The 22,650-nt window shown below is 39.6% G+C and overlaps 2 protein-coding genes across 2 annotated transcripts; both read right to left on the reverse strand.

Annotated features, from left to right (window-relative positions):
* Positions 1 to 1,815: 1,815 nt before the first annotated feature.
* LOC121774837 lies at positions 1,816 to 8,660 on the reverse strand. Its single transcript, XM_042171738.1, has 2 exons — positions 8,192 to 8,660; positions 1,816 to 1,979 (listed from the first exon to the last, which is right to left on the reverse strand). Exons 1-2 carry the CDS (start codon positions 8,658 to 8,660, stop codon positions 1,816 to 1,818), a joined length of 633 nt encoding a protein of 210 aa, XP_042027672.1.
* A 5,426-nt stretch (positions 8,661 to 14,086) lies between these two features.
* On the reverse strand, positions 14,087 to 15,240 carry LOC121798592 (secoisolariciresinol dehydrogenase-like). The gene is made up of 2 exons (XM_042197671.1): positions 15,089 to 15,240; positions 14,087 to 15,000 (listed from the first exon to the last, which is right to left on the reverse strand). Exons 1-2 carry the CDS (start codon positions 15,142 to 15,144, stop codon positions 14,187 to 14,189), a joined length of 870 nt encoding a protein of 289 aa, XP_042053605.1. The 5' UTR covers positions 15,145 to 15,240; the 3' UTR covers positions 14,087 to 14,186.
* Between the last annotated feature and the right edge of the window lie 7,410 nt (positions 15,241 to 22,650).

The raw sequence follows: 22,650 nt of genomic DNA on the forward strand, positions 1-22,650 counted from the left end.
ATGCATAATAGAGCATTTCATAATCATCAAACCTTGCTGGTGGCCCCACATTGACTCTTCTAGGTCTATTTCTGGCTATCAGATGTTGCTGTGGGCTATCTTGCTGTTCCATCAAATCCTTTTTCTTAGATTCCTGGCCTTCTTGTGCTCCACCTGCTTCGTCTGCTTCAATACTGACCCTCCCAGATGAAGAGCTTGGTTCATCATTTGTCAGAGAAGCATTATCATCAACACTTCTGTTATCACCCTTGCCTGTCAGAAAGGGCATGTTGTCTTCAAGAAAAACAACATCTCGCTAATTATCACCTTTTTATTGCCAGGTTCAATGCACCATAACCTGTAACCTTTTACACCCTTTTGATATTCAAACATGACACACTGTAATGCTCTAGCTTGTAATTTTCCTTGTCTCAGGTGGGCAAATGCCTTGCAACCAAATGGTTTGAGCTTTGAATAGTCTGGTGTTGAGCCATACCACTTCTCATCCGGTATTGAGCCCTTTATGGCTGAAGAAGGACACTTATTCAAGCAGTAAGCTGCTGTACTTATTGCCTCTACCCAGAATTCCTTCCCTGCACCAGAAGATGATAAAAGACACCTCACCCTCTCCAACAAAGTACGGTTCATTCTCTCTGCAACTCCATTATGTTGGGGGTTTGCTGGAACAGTTCTGTGCCTCTTTATACCCTTGCTTTAGCAGAAATCATCAAACTCATTAGATAGGTATTCAAGGCCATTGTCTGTTCTTAGTATCTTTGGTGGCCTGCCCTTCTCATTCTCCATCTCATTACATCAATTCTTGAAACTCAGAAAAGCCTCAGACTTCTCCTTCAAGATATAAACCCAGACTTTTCTTGAGAAATCATCTATTATAGTCATATAGTATTTTCCTCCACCTAGGCTCCTGACTTGAGATGGCCCCCATAGGTCTGAATGAATGTAGTCTAGAGGTGAAGTTGAAGTGTGAATACCTGCTGGAAATGATTGTTTCTTTGCCTTTCCAAGCAAGCAATCTTCACATCTGCTCATCTTTTCCACATCAACAACTTCAATCAGCTTCTTCTGGATCAAGGCTTTCAGAGTGCCTTCAGCTGGATGTGCCAGCCTGAGATGCCACTGCCTTACATCAGATCTTGTGGAGACATTAGCTTCACCAATAATTGCAGTAGCCTGCAAGTAATACAAGCTTCCACCTCTCTGAGCCACCATCTTGACATCCTGTCCTTTACAGATCTTCATTAATCAATTCTCAGAGATAAAGGAGTAACCATTTATTTCAAGAGTGCCAAGGGATATAATATTTCTCTTTACTTCTGGTATATATCTCACCTCAGAAAGAATCTTGGTTGCTCCATCAGCCAGCCTCAGTTTGATGCTGCCTATTCCTTTGATGTTACAGGAGTTGTTGTTGCCAAGCAAAACTGATCCATGACATTGCACAAGATCATGAAACCAGTCATGATGCAGGCATATATGAAAAGAGCATCGGGAGTCCATAATCCAAGACCCCTTCTCAATTTTATCCATTACATTCATCACCTCTGCAGCTTCTTCTCCATCACTGCTGATCATGTTTGAATGGGACTTGTTTTCAGAGGCTAGCTTCTTTTTCCACCCAAAGCAATCCTTCTTCAAGTGCCCTGGTTTCTTGCACCAATGGCAAGATCTAGTCTCCTTCACTCCAGAGACTTCAGGCTTGAATTCATCAACCTTTTTCTTGAACTTTTTCTTGCTCCACTTCTTGATGTTGAGAGATTCTGGCTGGTGGTCATTGCCCTTATGATTTTCTTTCTGCAATTCCTTTGCCATAAGAGCCTAGTGAACTTCATTGTAGGTAATGGCTTTATCCCTCCCATAGAGAATTGCATCTCTCAGCTGGTCATATGAATTAGGAAGGACATTGAGCACTAGGATAGCCTTATCCTCATCACTGATCTTGTCATCCCCAGCCTCAAGATCGTCCACTGACTTGCAGAAATCTTCAAGTCCATGATGGATTTATCTTCAGAGAAGTTGTATGAGTACAACCTTCTCTTCATGTAAAGGCGATTGGCTAGTGACTTAGCCATGTAAACATTGTCCAGTCTTTTCAGAATTCCAGATGCAGTTGTCTCTCCCTGAACCTCGCGCAAAACCTTATCTCCAAAGCATAATATCACTGCGCTATGGGCCTATAGCTACATCTCCTCCATCTTCGCTCGAGTCTTCTCATCTGGTGCAGGAGCCTTGCCCTTCTCATCAGAGTCAGCCGGTGCAAGGACCGCGGCCAGACCCTGCTGCACCAGAACCGCCTTCATCTTCATTTTCCATAAACCGTAATCATTCTTGCCAGAAAACTTCTCAACTTCTAGCCTAGCCGCTATTGCAGCACCATTTGATCGATCATTTCAACTTCCCACAGACGGCGCCAATTGTTGAAAAACAATTGAAATGATCGAACAAGAACGAGATATCTTTGAGGGAAGAAGATGGAAGAGGGTTTGAGAGAATTGTGTGAGAATCTTTTACTGAACTCAAGAAGCAACTACAAAATCACACACTCTACAACGAATTATCTAAACTATTTATACACATCAAGAAACTAAGCAAGTGAACAAGAGCTTTACTTCTTGATCAGTTACAACCGCTATGAACTAACATCAAACGGCTAGTTGCTGTTGAATCAGCTCGTAATTGATAACTGCCATAACGGTTACTTTCCTTTCTCCTTGATCAAGCCTTCTACTTACTCCTTGATCTTGCAGCTCTACCGTAGCTTATGCCTTGATCAGCCAATAATGCCAACAGTTGCCTGTACAAGACTGTCATTGTTCTTTGATTTAATTGTGAAGAATTTGATTAAAACCTACTTTTATCCTCGTTTAGCTGTAACGCAATCCTCCTACTCTTACCTGTACTGGTGTTCTTCCCTTCCTCAATCGCTAATAATAAAATGTCCTATTAGACACTTTAAATAGGGACGTCCGCAATTTTCTATTGTAACTAAAACCTTCCTAACATCTTAGAAAATGTCATTTAGTTTTCATTTTTAAAAATAAACAATTAAGGTATTTATTTATATAGGGAATCATTTATTTCTGTTTGAAAAGGACGGCATTAACTATTGTTCCTTCCGTCACACACGAGTATACACTCTTTCCTTTATAGTTAATTCTATAGGAGTGCACTTTCTACTTTTAGACCTTTTTATTTCTAATAAGGTGAGACTCATTCTTCACTAACAATATTTTATTTAATTTTTTTTCTATCTTTATCTTACTTTGTATATTATGAATTAAAATTCGTATTCAACCAAAAGTGTATACTCTCGGGGGATAGAAAGAGTAATATAATAAGGTTATATTATAATAGCCGCTATTAAAAATAAGTATGCAGACAAGAGGCATATTTTTAATTTTTCAGACCTACGGTGTCGAATCAACTAATTAGGTGTAGAAAATGTTGAGAAATAATTAGATAAAATTCTCCAACTATTACAATCAAAGAGAAAATAACAACAATAATTGTTTACCTATTATGAATTAAAATTCGTACTCAACCAAAAGTGTATATTCTCGTGGGATAGAAAGAGTAATATAATAAGGTTACATTATAATAGCCGCTATTAAAAATAAGTATGCAGACAAGAGGCATATTTTTAATTTTTCAGACCTACGGTGTCGAATCAACTAATTAGGTGTAGAAAATGTTGAGAAATAATTAGATAAAATTCTCCAACTATTACAATCAAATAGAAAATAACAACAATAAGTGTTTATCTATTATGAATTAAAATTCGTACTCAACCAAAAGTGTATACTCTCGTGGGATAGAAATAGTAATATAATAAGGTTACATTATAATAGCCGCTATTAAAAATAAGTATGCAGACAAGAGGCATATTTTTAAATTTTCAGACCTACGGTGTCGAATCAACTAATTAGTGTAGAAAATGTTGAGAAATAATTAGATAAAATTCTCCAACTATTACAATCAAAGGGAAAATAACAACAATAAGTGAAATGAAAATCATAACGGAAATAATAAAACTAACTATCAAAGGGAAAATAATAACATTAAGCGAAATGAAAATCATAATGAAAAATAATAAAACAAACTAACAAAAAGTCGAATCGAGAAAAACCTTATTTGCGCAAGATAAATTCCGTCCCAGCTAGTGCTCACAAATGGACGTATTGTCCCCATATTAAATACGACTTCCTTCTAGTGTGTAGAAGCACCTCAAATCTACTAGGGGAGTTATGAGAATTGAGTGATGCAATACTTTTAAAATGCTATTCTGAATACTATGAATTATGGTGTGTTCTTCTACTCTGAACTTCACACTAATTTATAAGCAAAGAAATCAAATAAAAGCTTTTGCAATAAAGACATTCATAAAGTATTTAAGATTACTCAAGAAGATATAAAGCCAAAGAAGTTGGCCACACGAAAAGTGTACAGAAAATAATGTACTCCAATATAAGTATCAGACAAAAGGCATATTTTGAAATAATGAGTGAGAAATTATTATTGAATAACTGACCCATGTCATGTATCGCACATTGTTCTACTTCTACATGACAACTGAAGGGATCTCATATTATATATGCACACGAGATAAGATCTTGTTGTCTGCCTATTTGAACATTTTATCCAACCATCGATTTCTACCACAAATTCAGGCAGCTTTTTCTCGTGCTGCATCAATGGCAAAAAGGTTGAAAATATAGTATAGTAGTATATATATATATATGATGCAAACTTTTGCAGGCTTGAAGGCAAGGTAGCCATCATCACCGGCGGATCGGATATAATTCTCCATTTCATTTCAATAAAAAGAGTTCGTGTGACTTTCTTATGGTGTAGAAATTGGAGAATTAATTCAATTCCAAATAAAGCAGATTATTTCATAGAAGATATATTTAGCTTTCCCTAGTAGAGCTGATGCAAATTGAATCAAATACTGCAATCTACGTAAAGAAGGGCCACTTTAAAATATTACTACTAGAAAACAAAATAAAAACGAGCTAACGACCCAATATCAATATTTCAAGGCCCATTCTCGAAATTAGATCATTCAGACTTTAGATATCTTCTAATTTATCTCAAAATATAAAATCCTCTCAACACAGTTCACAAAATTAAAGCAAAATCTCTACCATTCTCATCTCCAGAATCCACCGCAGGTTTTATTAATTAATGAATATTGAATATCTTAAAAACAAAAGAAATAGTCTGGATCATTTCATCATTTATAATTTGGCATTGAGTTAACAGATTAACATTAACTTTGAATGTGCTAAAATTAAAAACTGAGCTTCTATTTAATCAGTATTTAGCTCGTCAGATAAGCCCTCATTCATTCCTAACCTAACCCAATTATTGTATAGCTAAATGGAAAGAGAGAAAAATATTTTATGAGAAAAATGTCTCGTGAAAATATAATACAAAAGAGAGAAGAAAATAATGCTCGAAAAAATGTTGGCACGAACATGGCGGTTTAGGCGTTACAAATTACCACCATCATAACCATTAATTTGAACTTCTTTTGACATAAATTGACATTAATTTTGTGGTAATTGAAAATCATATTTGAAAATGCTCATTTTTCCCTGTAAAAGAAGGTGATTTTTGGTGATAAAAAGTTAGTCTTTTATTCAAAATTTGAGGACTTTTCATCCTCATTTTTGACATAGCTCTCTCTCATTTCCTTTCTAAATTCTAGTTATATTTCACAATTATTATTATTCATAGAAGACTCATATCATATTGAGTATAGATTATCTATAAAGTTGAATCAACCAAAGAAATTAAGAGATGGAGAATGAATAAAATACGAAATATATAGGAGATGCGTTATTTTTTTTGCCAAAAAAAAAGAGACTCTGATACAGTAAAATAACCCAAAAAACATTACCACTCAACCATTATCGGTAATCTAACACCAAAAATGCTAGTTTCCAAAGACAACCAATCATTAATGAACAACGAACTCATACTGAGCATTCTAGTGCGTTATAATTGTTCCATAATTTTGTTTTATCAAGTACTGTATTAATCTATTTGGTGATTTATCAAGTACTGTATTAATCTATTTGGTGATTTTATGGCAAGTATGGATGGACTATTTTATCAGACCAATTGATAATCACCGACTCAAATAGATAAATTATAAATGACACTTCAAACTTGTTACTATAAAGCTAGCTGAAAGGAAATACTCCCTCCGTTTGACGTTAATAGTCATTTTTTTTTATTTTAGAAAGTTCTAAATTAAGTGAGCCAATTCTATTTAGGACAAAAAGTAATTTTTCCTTTTATTTTATTTTATTTTATTTTATCTTCATCTATCTTACTGTATTCTCTCTATTAATACACTATTCTTAAAGCTCGTGACGAAAAGAAATCTCTCAATTAATAAGGAAGGGAGGGTGGGAGGGTGTACAGCATTACATTTTTACAATGATTTAGATGGCGACCAAAATATGTGATTGGCTACTCTCCGTATTTAATTGACGTGGAATAATAAATGCCCAATGTCAGCCAGTCATATTCCGCGTTTCGTATAACATGCTATCATTTATTTATATAGGGCCCTCATCTCAAGGACGGAAATATTAATGGATAAATAATTGTATATATCACCTTATCATAAAAATGTATTAAAATTTTTGTCAACCTCTCGTATATCCTTTTTTTTATCAGTTTTTAATTAATTAAATATTACCGTTCTTGTTTTACTACTAGTTAATCCTAGTGTATACTACTCTAGCAGTAATCAATATTTTTATTTTAGTTGTCTCAACTCGAATAATTGATTTTTTAACATAAAAATGACACTTACTATACATTTATCTTAATTTATTTTTCTTTATTTATCATACTAATCTCTTCACTTAATTCAATAAATATCATTTTCTTAAATTTTATGTCGAAAAAGTAGTTGATCAATTGCGACTGAACGGAAGGAGTACTATAATATTTTAGCCGTGAGAAGTAAGTGAGAGTTTGCATTAGTACTCTATTTAACATGGAAACGTAACTTCATTGTGTCGTATTGTTATTATGTTGATTGGATAACAATCACACTTCAACGTCTCATTACTTTTGACATCGATACTTTGTGTTAAGGTTTCAATATTCAGGGCTTTTGATGATTTATATGTTGTTTGAGGTTGATATATTTGGTGTTGGAAGCTTAGAATAATTTTTCTTCAATCAAATAAGAAATAAATGAATAATCCATATCACTCCATTTTCGAGCTGTTGTTGTCTCACTCAATTTAAACGTTAGCTGCATCATTTATGGTTGTATTTGTATTCTCTGTCCAAGTACATTCTAGATGAATCATATAGAAATTATAATTGAATATTATAGTGTGACTGTGTGAGTGTGTGGACTAGCGTAGTAATGTCTTTTAAGTTTTGAGTCGTACACATATTCATATTTAATGTTGAGATAATGAACAAAGGATTACATTTATTTTCTGAAGGTATATATTTAAGTTTTATTGTTTTTAGGGAAGTAGGAGTATATGTGTAATATCTAGATATTCAATAAACCTCCCTACCTTAAATACAATAGTATTACGTTTAGATCTCTACGTCACATTCAATTTCATCTCCTCGTATTCTATTTGCGAAAAAAAATACTTTTGGGACAAACAATGTGTTAAGGACGACGTTCCTTAACAGTCGAAGTTCGCATCGAACGTCGCGGGAGCTTTGCCCGTCGATCAATCCGGCGTCGAATTATAGGGTTTGTGCATTGCGCACGTTTGGAAAGAGAAGATGAGTGAGAGAAAGTATTTTATTTCTTGAATGTGAAGATAAAATACACCTCTATTTATAACTAAGGACCCTAGGGTTGATTCGACTTCGATCCGGGAAAGAATCAACAAAGAAAACCCGAAAATGAACTTAACGAGCGCTCAACGAATAAACTAATAAAACTAAAGAATTCCTAAGTAAATTACCATAAATAAATGACTCTAAATAAATAATAACTCCTACTTAACGTGGGACAAAATCTCCGTATCGTGCCGGCCGCCTTGACTCTCTTCGCGTCGACCTGTCGCACCGAGCCGGCTCTGCGCGCTACTCTGTCGCCGGCGCCCTGGTGTCGGCGTCGAGCTCGTCGTCTTGCAGCAACTCTCGCTCTTTAAGCCTTGCCGACGGAGGTCCCGTATCAACTCCCCCCCCTTAGAACACTCCTTGTCCTCAAGGAGAGCAGGAAATTTCTTTTGCACTGCATCCAACGGTTCCCACGTCGGATTCTCCCCTGAATTGTCCAACCAACTCAGCTGCACTTCCTCTATAGCTGCTCCTTTTCGCCAAACAGTTCGCCGATCTAAAACCTCGACTGGTCGCGCCACCGGCTTCCCCCGCGCGAACAGTGCTGGGACTTCCGTCCTAACCCAAGTATCGTTCTCCACGAATGGTTTCAATAGGCCTACATGGTACACATTATGGACATGACTTCCTTCTGGCAACTGTAAGCGATATGCAACCTGACCAATCCTTTCCAACACCTCGAAAGGGCCATAGAAGCAGCGCGATAATTTTGAAAACAGAGGCTTCGCCACCAAATGTTGTCTGTATTGCTGAAGTTTGAGTAACACCTTATCACCCACACTGAATTCCACGTCACGACGATGTCTATTTGCCGACTTTCGCATTCGCTGTTGCACTTTCTCCAAGTTCTAGCGAAGCAACACAATCGTTTCCCCTCGCTGACGTATCAAAAAAGCCACATCTGGCGGTGTCGATGTCGAAGGGGGTGCCGCGATCAAGGGCGGGGGCTCCCTTCCGTACAAAGCCTCGAATGGCGAAGTCCCTAATCCCTCATGATGAAAACAGTTTAAGGCTAGCTTCGCCCAAGGCAAAAAATTCGACCATTTAGTCGGCCTATCTGCAGTTAAGGCCCGTAGGTACTGCTCCAGGCCCCGATTCCTGACCTCCGCTTGTTCGTCCGTTTGAGGATGATAAGCTGTTGAAAAATGGAGTTTAGTCCAGCTTAGACGAAGCATCTCCTCCCAAGTATCATTCAAGAAAACCGGATACCTGTCCGACACCAACGTCTATGGAAATCCATAGTGTTTGACCACCGTCTCAATGAACAAGTTCGCAATCTTCAAAGCGTTGTAGAGAATTAGCAACAAGGCGAAGTGTGCATACTTTGATAGCCGATCCACCACGACCATGACGCCTGTGAAACCCCGAGACGGTGGACGACCCGTGATGAAGTCCATTGATACATCCTCCCATACCCACGAAGGAATAGGAAGTGGCTGTAACAGGTCCGCTGGTTTCTGAGTGGAATACTTGGTTGTCTGGCACTCAAAGCAGGAGTCTACAAATTTCCTAACATCCTTACGCATGCCTTTCCAATAAAAAGAGGCCGCCAGCCTCCTAAACGTTCTATCCACCCCCGGGTGACCTGCTGAAGGCGACGAATGATGCTCGTGCAGTAGCGCCGATTTAGCCTCGGAATCCCGGCTCACATAAATCTGACGGTTAAAGTATAGCAACCCGTCCACTAAGGACACCGCCAAGTCCGCCTTCCTGTGCTGCAGGGCAGCCTGTAATTCAATCAAATCGGGGGTTGATTGCACCTCCTGCCGTAAAATCTCCCAAACATCCGGAATTGGGTGCGCGGCTGCCATCAACGCCTGCCCTACCTCCTCCGCCGGGATCGACGGTTCGGCTGGGTCGTCTGCCGCCGCCGCCGCCGCCGATCCGCTGTCTGTCCTGGAAGCGGACTCCTCGGCTGGCACCTCGACAATGCATCCGCCACCTTGTTGGAAGCGCCGGTCTTGTACTCAATTCGAAATTTGTAACCCATGAGTTTACGAGCATAAAATTGGTGATCTGGAGTTTGAATTATCTGCTGCAACAGCTCCTTAAGGCTCTTCTGGTCACTGCGAATGACGAACTCCCTGCCTAGTAAATACTGTCGCCATTTCTGGACTGCCTCGACAATGGCATACAACTCTTTATGGTACGTTGACGCGACCTTTCGTTTTGGCCCCAACTTTTTACTAAAGAACGCCAACGGGTGTCCGTCTTGGAGCAAAACTGCCCTGATTCCGAAATCTGCGTGTCTGTCTCCACATAAAAAGTGCACTCAAAATTCGGGAGGCGAAGGACTGGGGCAGACGACATCGCCTGCTTTAAGGCCAAGAAGCTATCTTCCACCGCTGTAGACCACACAAAACAGTCCTTCTATAATAACTGCGTCAATGGCCCGGCGATAGATGCGTAGTGCTCGATAAATCGATGGTAGTACCCTGTAAGACCCAGAAAGCCACGCAGCTGCTTCACCGTCGTTGAAACCGGCCACACCACCATTGCTTCAATCTTAGCCGGATCTGCCTTTAGGTGGCCATCCGAGATTAGGTGGCCCATGTATTCCACTTTAGAGCACGCGAATGTGCACTTAGACAACTTCACAAGAATGAAAGCACCACGTGTTAAGGACGAAGTTCCTTAACGGTAGAAGTTCACGTCGAACGTCGCAGGAGCTTTGCCTGTCGATCAATCCGGCGTCGAATTCTAGGGTTTGTGCGTTGCGCACGTTTGGAAAAAGAAGATGAGTGAGAGAAATTATTTTATTTCTTGAATGTGAAGATAAAATACACCCCTATTTATAACTAAGGACCCTAGTGTTGATTCGACTTCGATCCGGGAAAGAATTAACAAAGAAAACCCGAAAATGAACTTAACGAGCGCTCAACGAATAAACTAATAAAACTAATAATTCCTAAGTAAATTACCATAAATAAATGACTCTAAATAAATAATAACTCCTACTTAACATGGGACAAAATCTCCGTATCGTGCCGGCCGCCTTGACTCTCGTCGCGCCGAGCCGGCTCTGCGCGCAGCTCTGTCGCTGGCGCTCTGGTGTCGGCATCGAGCTCGTCGTCTTGCAGCAACTCTCGCTCTTTAAGCCTTGCCGATGGAGGTCCCGTATCACAATGCTAGATAAATTCAGAATGAAAATTAATGGGGGAAATTTTATTTTTTCCAAATTAGTGCTTGGGATGGGAGGCACATATGTGGTTACTCGTCAAGAGATTTAATAAGAAAGGAACGTGTTACCAAAATAATACTCCACTGATATATATGTTGTGTGTACGTGCATACACTCTAGCTAGTGAGCAATCTCGCGCATCTACTTTTGTCATTTAAGATATTTTTCGTGACATGCTATCAAAATCGATGTGATGTAATTAAAGAGTTACAGTTTGGGATTACACCAGTGTTTTGGTCGTCGACGTTTATATCTTTTGTACCTCTGTATATGTTATGGTACATTTGATAAAATGTTCAATTTTGTCATATTGATTTTTTTTAATTTTTTGATTTGTCCATTAAAACGTTGTCCATAAAAACATTCATAATGGATGCTCTCATTCTTCAAGTTATCAATTCACTCTTTCAAGTCAAATTTTTTTTCTCTGTACCAAGTCACAACGTCCACAATGCTAAGAGCATCTGCAATGGCGCCCGTCCCAGCGGACGTCCGACTGGCGTGCCGAACGTCCGCGCGGGACGTCCGCCATTGTGCAAAGGTGACGCAGATACCGACGTCCGCTGTGGACACCGCAGTTCCGCGGCATTTCCGGGACGTCCGCCATTGCGTTGACCCCACGGACGTCCGCGCGGACGTCACGATTATTTTATTTTTATTTTTTTGAAAATTCTATAAATACGGCTCGTTGAATTTCATTTCATTCGCCCCACTTGTATTAACGAGTATCTCTCTCTCTAAATACTTTTCTTTTGAAGATAAATGGAGCACCACGATAGAGATTCTCCCGCCATGAGCGAGTCACAGGGACCGATCTTTCCCGTTGGCAGAAGTACCCCAATGTCCGCCATGATGTCCGGAATGGCGGGGATGATGCCCCAACCCCAAATGACGGCGGGGATGATGCCGGGGTACTACAACATTTACCCACCTTCGTATGGGATGATGCCCCAAATGCCCGGGGTGAGTGCCGGAATGACCCCAATGCAGGGGATGATGCACGGAATGCCGGGGATGATGCCGCCCCAGATGCCCGGGATGAAGATGCCGGGGATGATGCAGGGCTCGTCTGTCGCTGCGGGGGGAGTATGCAGGGGGTCCCCCAATCACCGGTGGACAATGTCTATCGCCCCTATATGGATTTATTGTTGATGGACAACCCCCTGAGTACTCCTCTCGAGACTTAGTTCACTGTCATCGAGACATTCTCGATGGAGGAGTTGGGGCTATCTCCGATCCGGGATTCTCCCACAGACGCACCAACGGCGACAGAGAGGAGGGGGAGGACAGGGAGAGGGAGGGGCATGGGACGGGGCACTACCTCGCCTGCGGCGGGGTACGATGGTGAGGCGGGGGCCGCTGAGGGGGGAGGGATCCAGCGGGAAAAAGAGGACCGTCTGGAGCACAGAGGAGTGCATCGCGCTTGCGAAGGCGTGGATCAGTATAGTGGAGGATCCATATATCGGGGCTAACCAGAATATCGACAGGATGTGGTGGCACATTAGCCAAAGCTACCTCCAATTCAAACTGCCAGGGGAAAGCCTCACAACGGAGAGCAATGCCGGAAACAGTGGGAGCGGCTGAAGAGGCAGCTCAGCCGATTCGCCGGCATTTACACAAACAACCTCCACTCGGCAACCAACGGCATGTCTGCCGAGGATGTGAAGCTTCTGTCTCACCATCAGTTGAAAGACACTGAGGCGGGCTTCGGGGAATTCAAATATTGGGACGTTTATCTTGTGGTGCAGACTTCAGCCAAGTTTACTGCGGGTGTTGAATCTGGATGACCGAAGCGGACGAAGATCAGCGCCTCCGGGGAGTACAGTAGCAGTGTTGGTTCCCATAAACTCCCCCCCGCCGAGGCAGAGTTCCCGACACCTTCATCGTCGGCCTGCCGTCGTCTCCCGGTGGGGTAAAAGTCCGCGGCGCAGATGGCGAATGGAAGCGCCAGCGGGTCCGCCGAGGCCCAATCGGCAGCTCCTACCCAAAACGATCCCGAGATCCCCTCACTTGCCCGCGTCGCGCAACATGAAACCCTGTTACGTGCAATGGTTGAATGGCGGACATCGACCTATCGCCATTACAGGTCGTCGCTGAAGGATACCATCAACAGTATGCGGCGCGATTTGGGGTTGGGAGACATGGCGGAGAGTGGCGACGAGGGGACTACCGGAGGGGACGACGAGGGTACTGGCGGCGGGGAATCCGAGGAGTGAGACGACGGTTTTTTTTAACTATGTAATTTTTTTAAATAATTATGTATGTTTTTTTTGTACTATGTATGTTTTTTTTAAATAAAGTGGTGGCAATTTCTCCGTATTTGTGTCGAAATTTTAATTCCTTAAATTATTTAATTTGGTGAATTTGTGAATTTTTATTATTGGGGAAGTCCGTCGGGATGTCCTTGGGGATGTCCGCCACTGTGCAGTGGGATGTCCTTATGACGTGGCAGTGCAATGGGAAGTTCTTATGACGTGGCAGAAGATGTTTTTGGGAAGTTCGTGGGGATATCCGACGGGACATCCGCATCGCTGCGAATGCCCTAAGGATATCAAAATTTAGGAGCCTATTTTCAGCCATAGGCCCCACATCCAATTTTTCCTCGGTCACATATCCAATATTTTTAATTTCAACCAGAACACCTGCAATACGGCAGCTCTATTCTCAATCACAATTTATTTCACCATTTTTCATATTTATTTCTTTTCGTTTTCAATTTAGAAATAACATAGATTAAAATACCAATATGATTTAATAGAATACTGCAATAAAAATAACACTACTTGATTAAAATTCCTGAATCAACCCTCTCCTAAAACTAATAATTTTAGGTACTCTCTCCGTCTCATACTAAGTGAATGTCCAACTATAAATAACACATTTCTAAAAATAGAAATATTATTCTCACTACACCCGTCCCCATGTTGACCCAGTCCCCTCCCCCTCATCAGCAATGTGCTCCAAAAAGGGTGAAAGGTAGTAATAAATGTCAAGACTTCCATAAACTGGAATTGCTCAACAAAAAACCATTAATTATTTCCATAACCAGTTGAAGAACAAAATCAGATATATAGACGTACAACCAAACCGATTATTTTAGCTCTGGAATTCTCTGAGAAATGAACATACAATACACACATATGTAAATATGGAAAATAAAAAGGGTTTATTAGGGAACAGACTTAGGAGAAAAGACAGTGTTAATAACCCTAGTATAACTCTGGTTGGTGGTGCTATAACCACCATCCACCACCAAATTGAGTCCGCTCACAAATTTAGACTCATCGCTTCCCAAATACAAGGCCGCCTCCGCCACGTCATCCGCCGTGGGGACCACCCCCTTCAGATTCGCCGACGCGCAAATGATATCCTCCACCACCTCCTTCCCCACCCCCATCGTCCCCGTCAGCAGCGGCGTGGCGACCGCGCACGGCGATATCGCGTTCACGCGTATCCCGTGCTTCCCCAGCTCCACGCACAGGTTCTTCATCAGCCCCACCACCGCGTGCTTCGACGCCGCGTACGAGTGCGGCGACTCCCCCGCCACCACCGACGCCACGCTCGCTGTGAACAGGATCACGCCGCCCCGCCGCGCCGGGATCATCGCCCGCGCCGCGTGCTTCGCGCCCAGGAACGCGCCGTAGACGTTCACGTCGAACACGCGCTTGAAGTTGTCGCCGTCGGCGTCCGCGATGGCGAAGTCGAGATTTCCCGGGATGCCGGCGTTGTTGAACATTATGTCGAGGCCGCCGTACTTGGACACGGCCAGGTCCACAGCGCTGCGGACATCGTCGTCACGAGTCACGTCGCAGTGCACGTACGTGACTTTCTCGGGGAGCCCGATGCGGCCGCAGAGGGCGTGGCCGCGGTCGTCCTGCACGTCCGCGATCACCACCTTCGCTCCGTGGCGGGCGAAGAGCGCCGCGGTTGTCTCGCCGAAGCCGCTCGCGCCGCCTGTGATTATGGCGACTTTGCCTTCTAGCCTGTGGGAGTGTATTTTGGAGCACGTGTGGTTTATTATTTGAAACATATGATATAATTTAAAATAATACTATGAAACCTTAATCATACCTTTTGTAAGTGTGGAATCCACTGGATTCAACCTTCATTTTCATTGGGATGGGCATATTGTTTTATTTAAATATATTTTGTCTCTTTTTTTGGAGGGGTAGTTTTGTGGGAGTTGATGAACTGAGAATGGTTGAGTATAATTTTCCCAAGTAGTGCAAGAGAATTTATAGAATAGAATGAAACTGATTCATAATTATGGGGCCCTACAATTTATTACTCCACAACTCATGAGTTAGATGTCATGGATTTATTATTGTTATTTCTTCAATTTAAAATTGATTATATAAATTCTCTCTCAAATTATAGATACCGTTGAGTTCTTCATAGTATATATCAATGTTTTAAAAATCGGACCGGCAAGCGAACCGGCGACGTTACTGGTTCACGGTTCAACCGGTCCAACCGGTCGAACCACCGGTCTAACCGTTTTACTGTTGCAAATATATATAAAAATATATTAAATTTAGTAAATGATTTACAATTAATAATATATCACAAAACATTAAACCTTATAGATAATTAGTGATGTATAAATATAAATAATATTAAAATTTAGTAAATATATTCAGAAATATATATTTAATATTAGTTAGTCTAGATAAAAAATTTAATATTTCATGTATTAAAATAGATAATGTTTATATTAATTTAAGAAAAATTATTTCTTAAAATAATATATAATTAAATATGAATTAAATACTTATTAATTAGTTTAGATAAGATTATTCATTAATGTCAATAGCTAGGGTATATAAATTAAGTATGTAATATAAAAAATTTATTTATAGTAAATAATGAATCTTATATGGTACTAATAATAATATAGGTGGTAAGTAGAGCATTATTAAAATATAAAGGATGATAATTATATATATTATAATTAACAATTATATTAAAGAATAATAAAATTAAAATGAATTATTAGTTTTTTTAGATAAAATTAATAGTTAATGTATAAAATTATTTAATGTTCAAATTGTTCAATGAGCTCATGTGGTGGAGTGGTAGAGGTCTTCTTAACTAGAAGATAGGTCATGAGTTCAACCTCTACCAATAACAAATTTTAAAAATTTTGAAAAAAAAAAAATAGAAAACCGGTTTTCGGTTCACGGTCCAACCAGTTCGACCGGCTGGTTCCACTGGTTCACAGTGGTTCAATGCAGTGGTGGTTTAAAGGGGTGAACCGGACCGGACTACCTACCTGTTCGCGGTCCGACCGGTCAAACCGGCCGGTCCAGTCCGGTTTTTAAAACATTGGTATATATAGTAATAATAATAAATTAGAATTACTGATACAAACTCAAGGTCAACTCGCAATCGTTGTTATGAGATGACTTACTTCATTATCACCATCATATGCACCCGCAGATCTAGAAATTTAGAGAAAAAATATACTCTCTCCATTCCGCGGCAGTGAAGACGTTTCTTTTAGAGACGAAGAGTAAGAAAATGATGTTTAGTGTATTAAGTGAATTTGATAATAAAGTAGATATAGTGATGGGAGGTTTGTGTTTTTCAATTTCTTTTATTTGATTACAGTAACTTAATAATATCACCGATCATTTAATCTAAATGTCATGTTTATTTTATTTTTCAAGTTTGATTTTTATTCTATTTAATTTGAATAATGCACAAAAAAACCAAATTGAATTAAATTCACGTGAAAATTATTAATGTTGAATTTTTACTCTATTTAATCTAAATAATGCAGAAAAAGAGGAAGTGAAATAAAATTCACATAAAAATGATTCAAGTTCAATTATTACTCTATTTAAACTGAATAATGCAGAAAAAAAAACAAAGTAAATGAAATTAACATAAAAATTATTCAAGTTCAATTTTTACTTTATTTATTCAGATTAATGCAGAAAAAAACTAAATAAAATCAAATTTACATAAAATAGAAAATAGGGGATTTAATTTGAAAAACCAAATAAAATCAATTTACAGAAAAAATGAAAAATTGGGGATTTTTAATTTTCCTCCTTCCGCGCAACGCCGCCGGACCCTCCGCTCCGGGACATCATCGTGGTGGAGGTGGGTCAACAGCACACACAGTTCATCGGCGATAGGCGGGTGCGATTAAGCGCCTGAGAAGGGGCTACGGGGAGTAATCCATCCACCTTCGTCGGCCATACAGAAAATAGACGGCGATTTGTGTGATTCAGGTAGAGGCGGCGGGTTAGGATTTGGGCGGAGAACAAAAGATAGAGAGAAGGTAGAGCAAAATTAGTTAGAGAGAGAAAGGGGATGCGGTAAATGAAGTGAGTAAAATTAGGTTTGGGGTCTTTTTTTAATTAATTGTTTAATCAGCTTAATTAAGTGTAATAAGGGATGTTAATTAATTTGGGTAAATCACCATTAAATTAGCTAATTCTTCCCTTATTTGGAAATGACTCAACTATCGCGGAACGTACCAATATGGAAAAACGACTCACCCACACGGAGGGAGAACTAATCACTCCGTCCAAGAAAGTTTGTTATATTTTTCTATTTGCATTCGTCTCATAAAATTTGTTACATTTCATTTTTTAATATTTTTTGTAGTGGACCCCATATTCAATTAACTTATTTTCACTCACATTTTATTATAAAATTAATATACTATATATAAATGTATGATCCACATTTCACTAACTTTTTCAACTCACTTTCTATTATTAGACGTCCCCGAACCGAACCGGCCCGGAACCGTCACCGGCGGTTCCGAACCGGAACACCGGAACCGTCGGCGACGGTTCGAACCGTGCCCGGAACTGCTGGTTCCCCCGGGCCGGTTCAGGTTCCAATTGTGCGCAAACCGTAATCGGCGGTTTTGAACCGCCGGTTTCGTCGGAACCGCCGGTTCGGTGGTTCCGCTGCTTTTCAGGCCTATTTCCGACCTACACACTAGGCTTTTCAAAAACCGTCAGCGGAACCGCCGGTTTTCGTCAGAAACCGTTGACGAAACCGGCGGTTCCGTCCAAAAAACCACCGGTTCCGTCGGTTTTTCGAAAACTTGAATTTTTGAATTTTTTTATTTAATTTAATCACATTTTTCCCCTATAAATACCCCCTTCCTCTTCATTTGTACTCACCCCATTCTTGTGTTAACAAGTCTTTCTCTTCTCAATCTCAATTTCTCTATTCTCTATCCTCATTCTCTCTAATTGCTCAAGTTATTTACGTTATTTGCGCTCATAATTCATTCACGTTGTTTACGTTATCATATTCACACAATCACACTACTCTCTATTCTCCACTTTCAGTTTCCATAAATATCATGTCTTCATCTCGTCGTGGTGGTGATCGGGGCAAGAGATTGCCTAAGATCAAAGTGATACTCGTCGTCGACGTGCCCCCTACTAGAGCACGATTTACGGAGGAGGTGGGAAGGCGAGCCGCTCTTCGAGCATAAGTATTTATTTTATTAAATTCATAATTTCATTTTTTAACATCTATGTGTCTATGTGTTTTATTTTTGTTAGTATTTTTACTTAATTGTATAATTTTCGTAGGAGGAAGAAGATCGAAATGCAACCTTGTTACTTGCCCTCGCCGACCAAGAAGGGGGGCATTCACATTCGGCTTCGCATTTCGAATACGATGTGAATCTATCATCGGACGAAGGCGATGATGGATCGCATCAATTCCCCCCTTCTAGCGCCGGCCAAGTTGGCGAAAATGATGAGGAGGCCGATGCTCCTCCTCCTTCAGGACGACAAAAGAAGAAGATGCCTCCAAAGTTGAAATCCGATATTTTCACCAAACATTACAAGAAGGTCCCGGTGGTAATTTCAAATCCTAATGATCCGACCACTACCATAGAGACAAATGAGTTCAAAGCATATTGCAACTATTGCGAGAAAGTCTATCCATTTGGAACCGGTGGGGGATATGGTACTCTCCATCGCCATTTGAAGGTAAAACATCCCGTGGAATATGGGCATACTAAGTCCCAAAGCCAAATAAACTTCCCTGTCGGCTCATCGTCTCTAACAGGTATGCCTCTATTTAAATATGATCCAAAAAATGTTACCGATGCTATGGTAAGATGAGCGGCAATGAAGCATTTGCCGTTTAATTTTTTTAATGATAAAAAATATGAAGTTACCATGCAAACCATGTTGCTACAAAAAGAATTCCCCCCTCAACTGCTCAAAGATCTAACAACCGGCAGTTTTTTGATAAAAAAAGAGAAGTAGGAAAATTTTTATCTACCTTGGGACACAAAGTTAATATTTGCTCTGATGCGTGGACGGATTCTTACCATAGAAATTCCTACATGGGAATTTTATGTCATTTTATAGATAATAGTTAGACTTTAAATAAACGTTTAATTGGTTTTAGACAATTTCCTTCACCACACACCGCACAAGCAATTGCATCTTTAATTATTCAAGTTTTGAATGATTATGATTTATGCAACAAAATATTTTCGGTTGGTTTTGATAACGCAACCGCTAACACTGCAACTATACCCGAATTAATTGCGGTTTCCTCCCCGGTGATAAGTGGTAAGTATTTTCACCAAAGATGTATATGTCATATTTTAAATTTATGTGTACAAGATGCTTTGTCTTTATGGCAAAGACATATTCAACCTATTACAACAGCTGTATCCTTGATCCACTGGAAGCCTCATATTGGCAAGGCGTGGAAGAAGTATTGCCATTCGAAGAAAATAAGGTACACAACTTTTAATTTAGATGTGTCTACTAGATGGAACTCTACATATGATATGTTGCATTCTACATTAGATCATATAGAATATTTGGTTGATTTTTATAGAACTTTCCATGTGGATGATTTATATCTAATCTCTTCTTGTTGGGATCAAAGCATTAGTTTATTTAAATTATTCAAAGGTTTTAGAAATGTCACCGTTGAGTTATCGGGTGTGTATTATTGCACATCCGTTCGTGTTTTAGAACATTGCATGTATATATCACTTGGTTTTAAAACTGCAATGAAAAATTCTGTAAATAATCCAGAATTAATGTGTGTTTTATATTATATGATTGAAAAATGGATTAAGTATTTCAATGAGATCCCAGCGGTTTTTTTGTTTGCAAAAGTTTTGGATCCAAAATGGAGACTAGTTGGCACTTTAAAAAATTTAGAATTTTATTACAACAATTTAGCTTCTATTGATCTTGAACCACTCTGAGCTTTGCAATCGAATGACGAGGACGACGACAACAACATAAACCTAGCCCAAACATTCCAAATAAACCTCCCCCACCTCTCAACCCTGCAAAGAAGTTTTGAGTTCGACTTACGGGCTCTCTTTCACGATTACGAAGCCAAGTACAACAATACCCACCAAGTGAGACCTAGACCACCCCCCCGGTCAAACACATAACTTTGGCTTCTTCCAAGTTGATGACCCCGACGCCCAATCCCAATTGGCGGACCTATACGGCTACAGCAGCGGAGGAAGGACGACAAATTCGGCAAGTGAGCTAGATTTATATTTTGACTCACACTTTTCTTTCAATGATCAAGAATGAGGTCTCGTTCTCCAATAAATCGACGTCCTAGATTGGTGGGGATCACACGAGAAAGATTTTTCCATCCTTGCATCAATGGCCAAGGAGATCTTTTCGGTTCCAGCTTCCACTGTCGCCGTCGAGTCCGCCTTTAGTGTTGGAGGCAACGTGTTGGACGGCAGAAGAAGTAGATTCATCGAGCAAAACATGGAAGCCACCATGTTTCTTGATGATTGGTGCTCAGCTGAAATTAGAGACCAAGAACCGGATTGGGACAATCAAGTAGTACAACTCGACCAAGACTACTTCCCCGACGAAGAGTAGGCCAATTCCTCCGATCAAGCCAAATAGGTAAGCAAGGTAAGAGAATTACGTGGACTTTGATTCCAAAATGCAATTGAGCATTGAGGATACGTAGGCATCTCAACTTAAATTTTAAATTTAAGTTGAGCTCAAGTCTTTTTCCTTTATATCTTTTTTCTCCCATTTGTTTCGAATATGCAATTTGTAAATTGTAATCAAGACTTTAAGTCTTTTGTAATTTATAATTTTTAAGTTGTAATTTGTAAATTTTAAGTTGTAATTTGTAATTTTAAAGTTGTAATTTGTAATATAGTTGAAATTTGTATCAATAAAATTGCATTTGTACATCGCATTAATCTAATTTTATTTATGCAAGTATATTTACATTTTTTACTTGAATTACAGATTTGCTTGCTTGCTTCCGTGGTTTCTTTGTGCTCTCTGATCTCTTATCTCCTTTCACCTGACCACCAAGCATCTTATACTGCATAAGTGACCCCCTGCGCCCTCCAGAAGTGAGTGATTGCGAACTGGGATAGCCTTAGCCAATGTTGCTCGTGACAGTCAGGGATTTGAGGTCTAACCTGTGTGTTTTGTGTGTTTTTTTGGGTGAAATCTGTGAAAAACCTGTTTGCTGTCTGTGTGGGCTTGTTTCTGTGTTGGCTGATTGCAAGATTGTGTGTTTTTTCCCTTGTTCTTTGTGTTTTTTGAATTTTTTTAAAAAAAATGGCCCAACTTGTTAGCCTGGTTCCTTTTAATGGCAAAAATGATTTTGTGATTTGGAAACAGAAACTGAAATGTGTTCTTATTCAATAAAAGGTTTTCAAATCTGTTGATGGTTCTGTGCCTGATGATACTCCACAAAATAAACTGGATGAAATGAATGAGTTGGCTAAAGCTACTATTATTCTCAATTTGTCTGACTTTATGATTAGGAAGGTTAATCACATTGAATCTGCTTCTGAAATGTGGAAACACCTTGATACCTTGTATACTGAAACTTCTATGTCTTCAAGGATGTATCTGCTTGAAAAACTTTTCAAATTTAAGCTTAATTTGTCAAAAGATATTGATGACAATGTGGATAGATTTCAAAAGCTTGTTCAAGATATAGAGAGATTAGGTGATAAAACTATTGATGAATATACAAGTATTGCTTTGATGAATGTCATACCTGATTCTTATAGTAATATGTAGACGTCACCACGGTTCGGGAACCGGCGGTTCACGGTTCGGAACCGCCGGTTCCGGTTTAAGAAAGGCTTGAACCTGAACTGGCCCAGCCAAGGTTCGGCGGTTCCGGTTCCTGAACCGTGAACCGCAGGTGCATATCCGGTTCCGGGCCGGTTCGGCGGTTCATTTTAATTTTTTTTACATTGTAAATTTGTAATTCAAGTAAAAAATGTAAATATATTTGCATAAATAAAATTAGAATAAAGCGATGTACAAATGCAATTTTATTGATACAAATTACAACTTCAAAATTACAAATTACAACTTTAAAATTGCAAATTACAACTTTAAAATTACAAATTACAACTTAAAATTTACAGATTACAACTTAAAATTTATAAATTACAAAAGACTTAAAGTCTTGATTACAATTTACAAATTACATATTCAAAACAAAGGGGAGAAAAAAGAAATAAAGGAAAAGGACTTGAGCTCAACTTAAATTTAAAATTTAAGTTGAGATGACTACGTATCATCAATGCTCAATTGCATTTTGGAATCAAAGTCCACGTATTTCTCTTACCTTGCTTACCTATTTGGCTTGATCGGAGGAAT

The sequence above is a fragment of the Salvia splendens genome, chromosome 1, assembly GCF_004379255.2.
Source record: "Salvia splendens isolate huo1 chromosome 1, SspV2, whole genome shotgun sequence".
Classification (NCBI taxonomy): Eukaryota; Viridiplantae; Streptophyta; class Magnoliopsida; order Lamiales; family Lamiaceae; genus Salvia; species Salvia splendens.

Bases quoted from the DNA above. Each gene is read 5' to 3' on its own strand.
- LOC121774837 (XM_042171738.1), bottom strand. From the start codon at position 8,660: ATGCGAAAGTCGGCAAATAGACATCGTCGTGACGTGGAATTCAGTGTG. The intron at 1,980-8,191 runs GTTCTAAGGGGG...ATGGACTTGAAG, and splicing joins TCTCCTTGAGGACAAGGAGT to ATTTCTGCAAGTCAGTGGAC.
- LOC121798592 (XM_042197671.1), bottom strand. From the start codon at position 15,144: ATGCCCATCCCAATGAAAATGAAGGTTGAATCCAGTGGATTCCACACT. The intron at 15,001-15,088 runs GTATGATTAAGG...ACACTCCCACAG, and splicing joins GGATTCCACACTTACAAAAG to GCTAGAAGGCAAAGTCGCCA.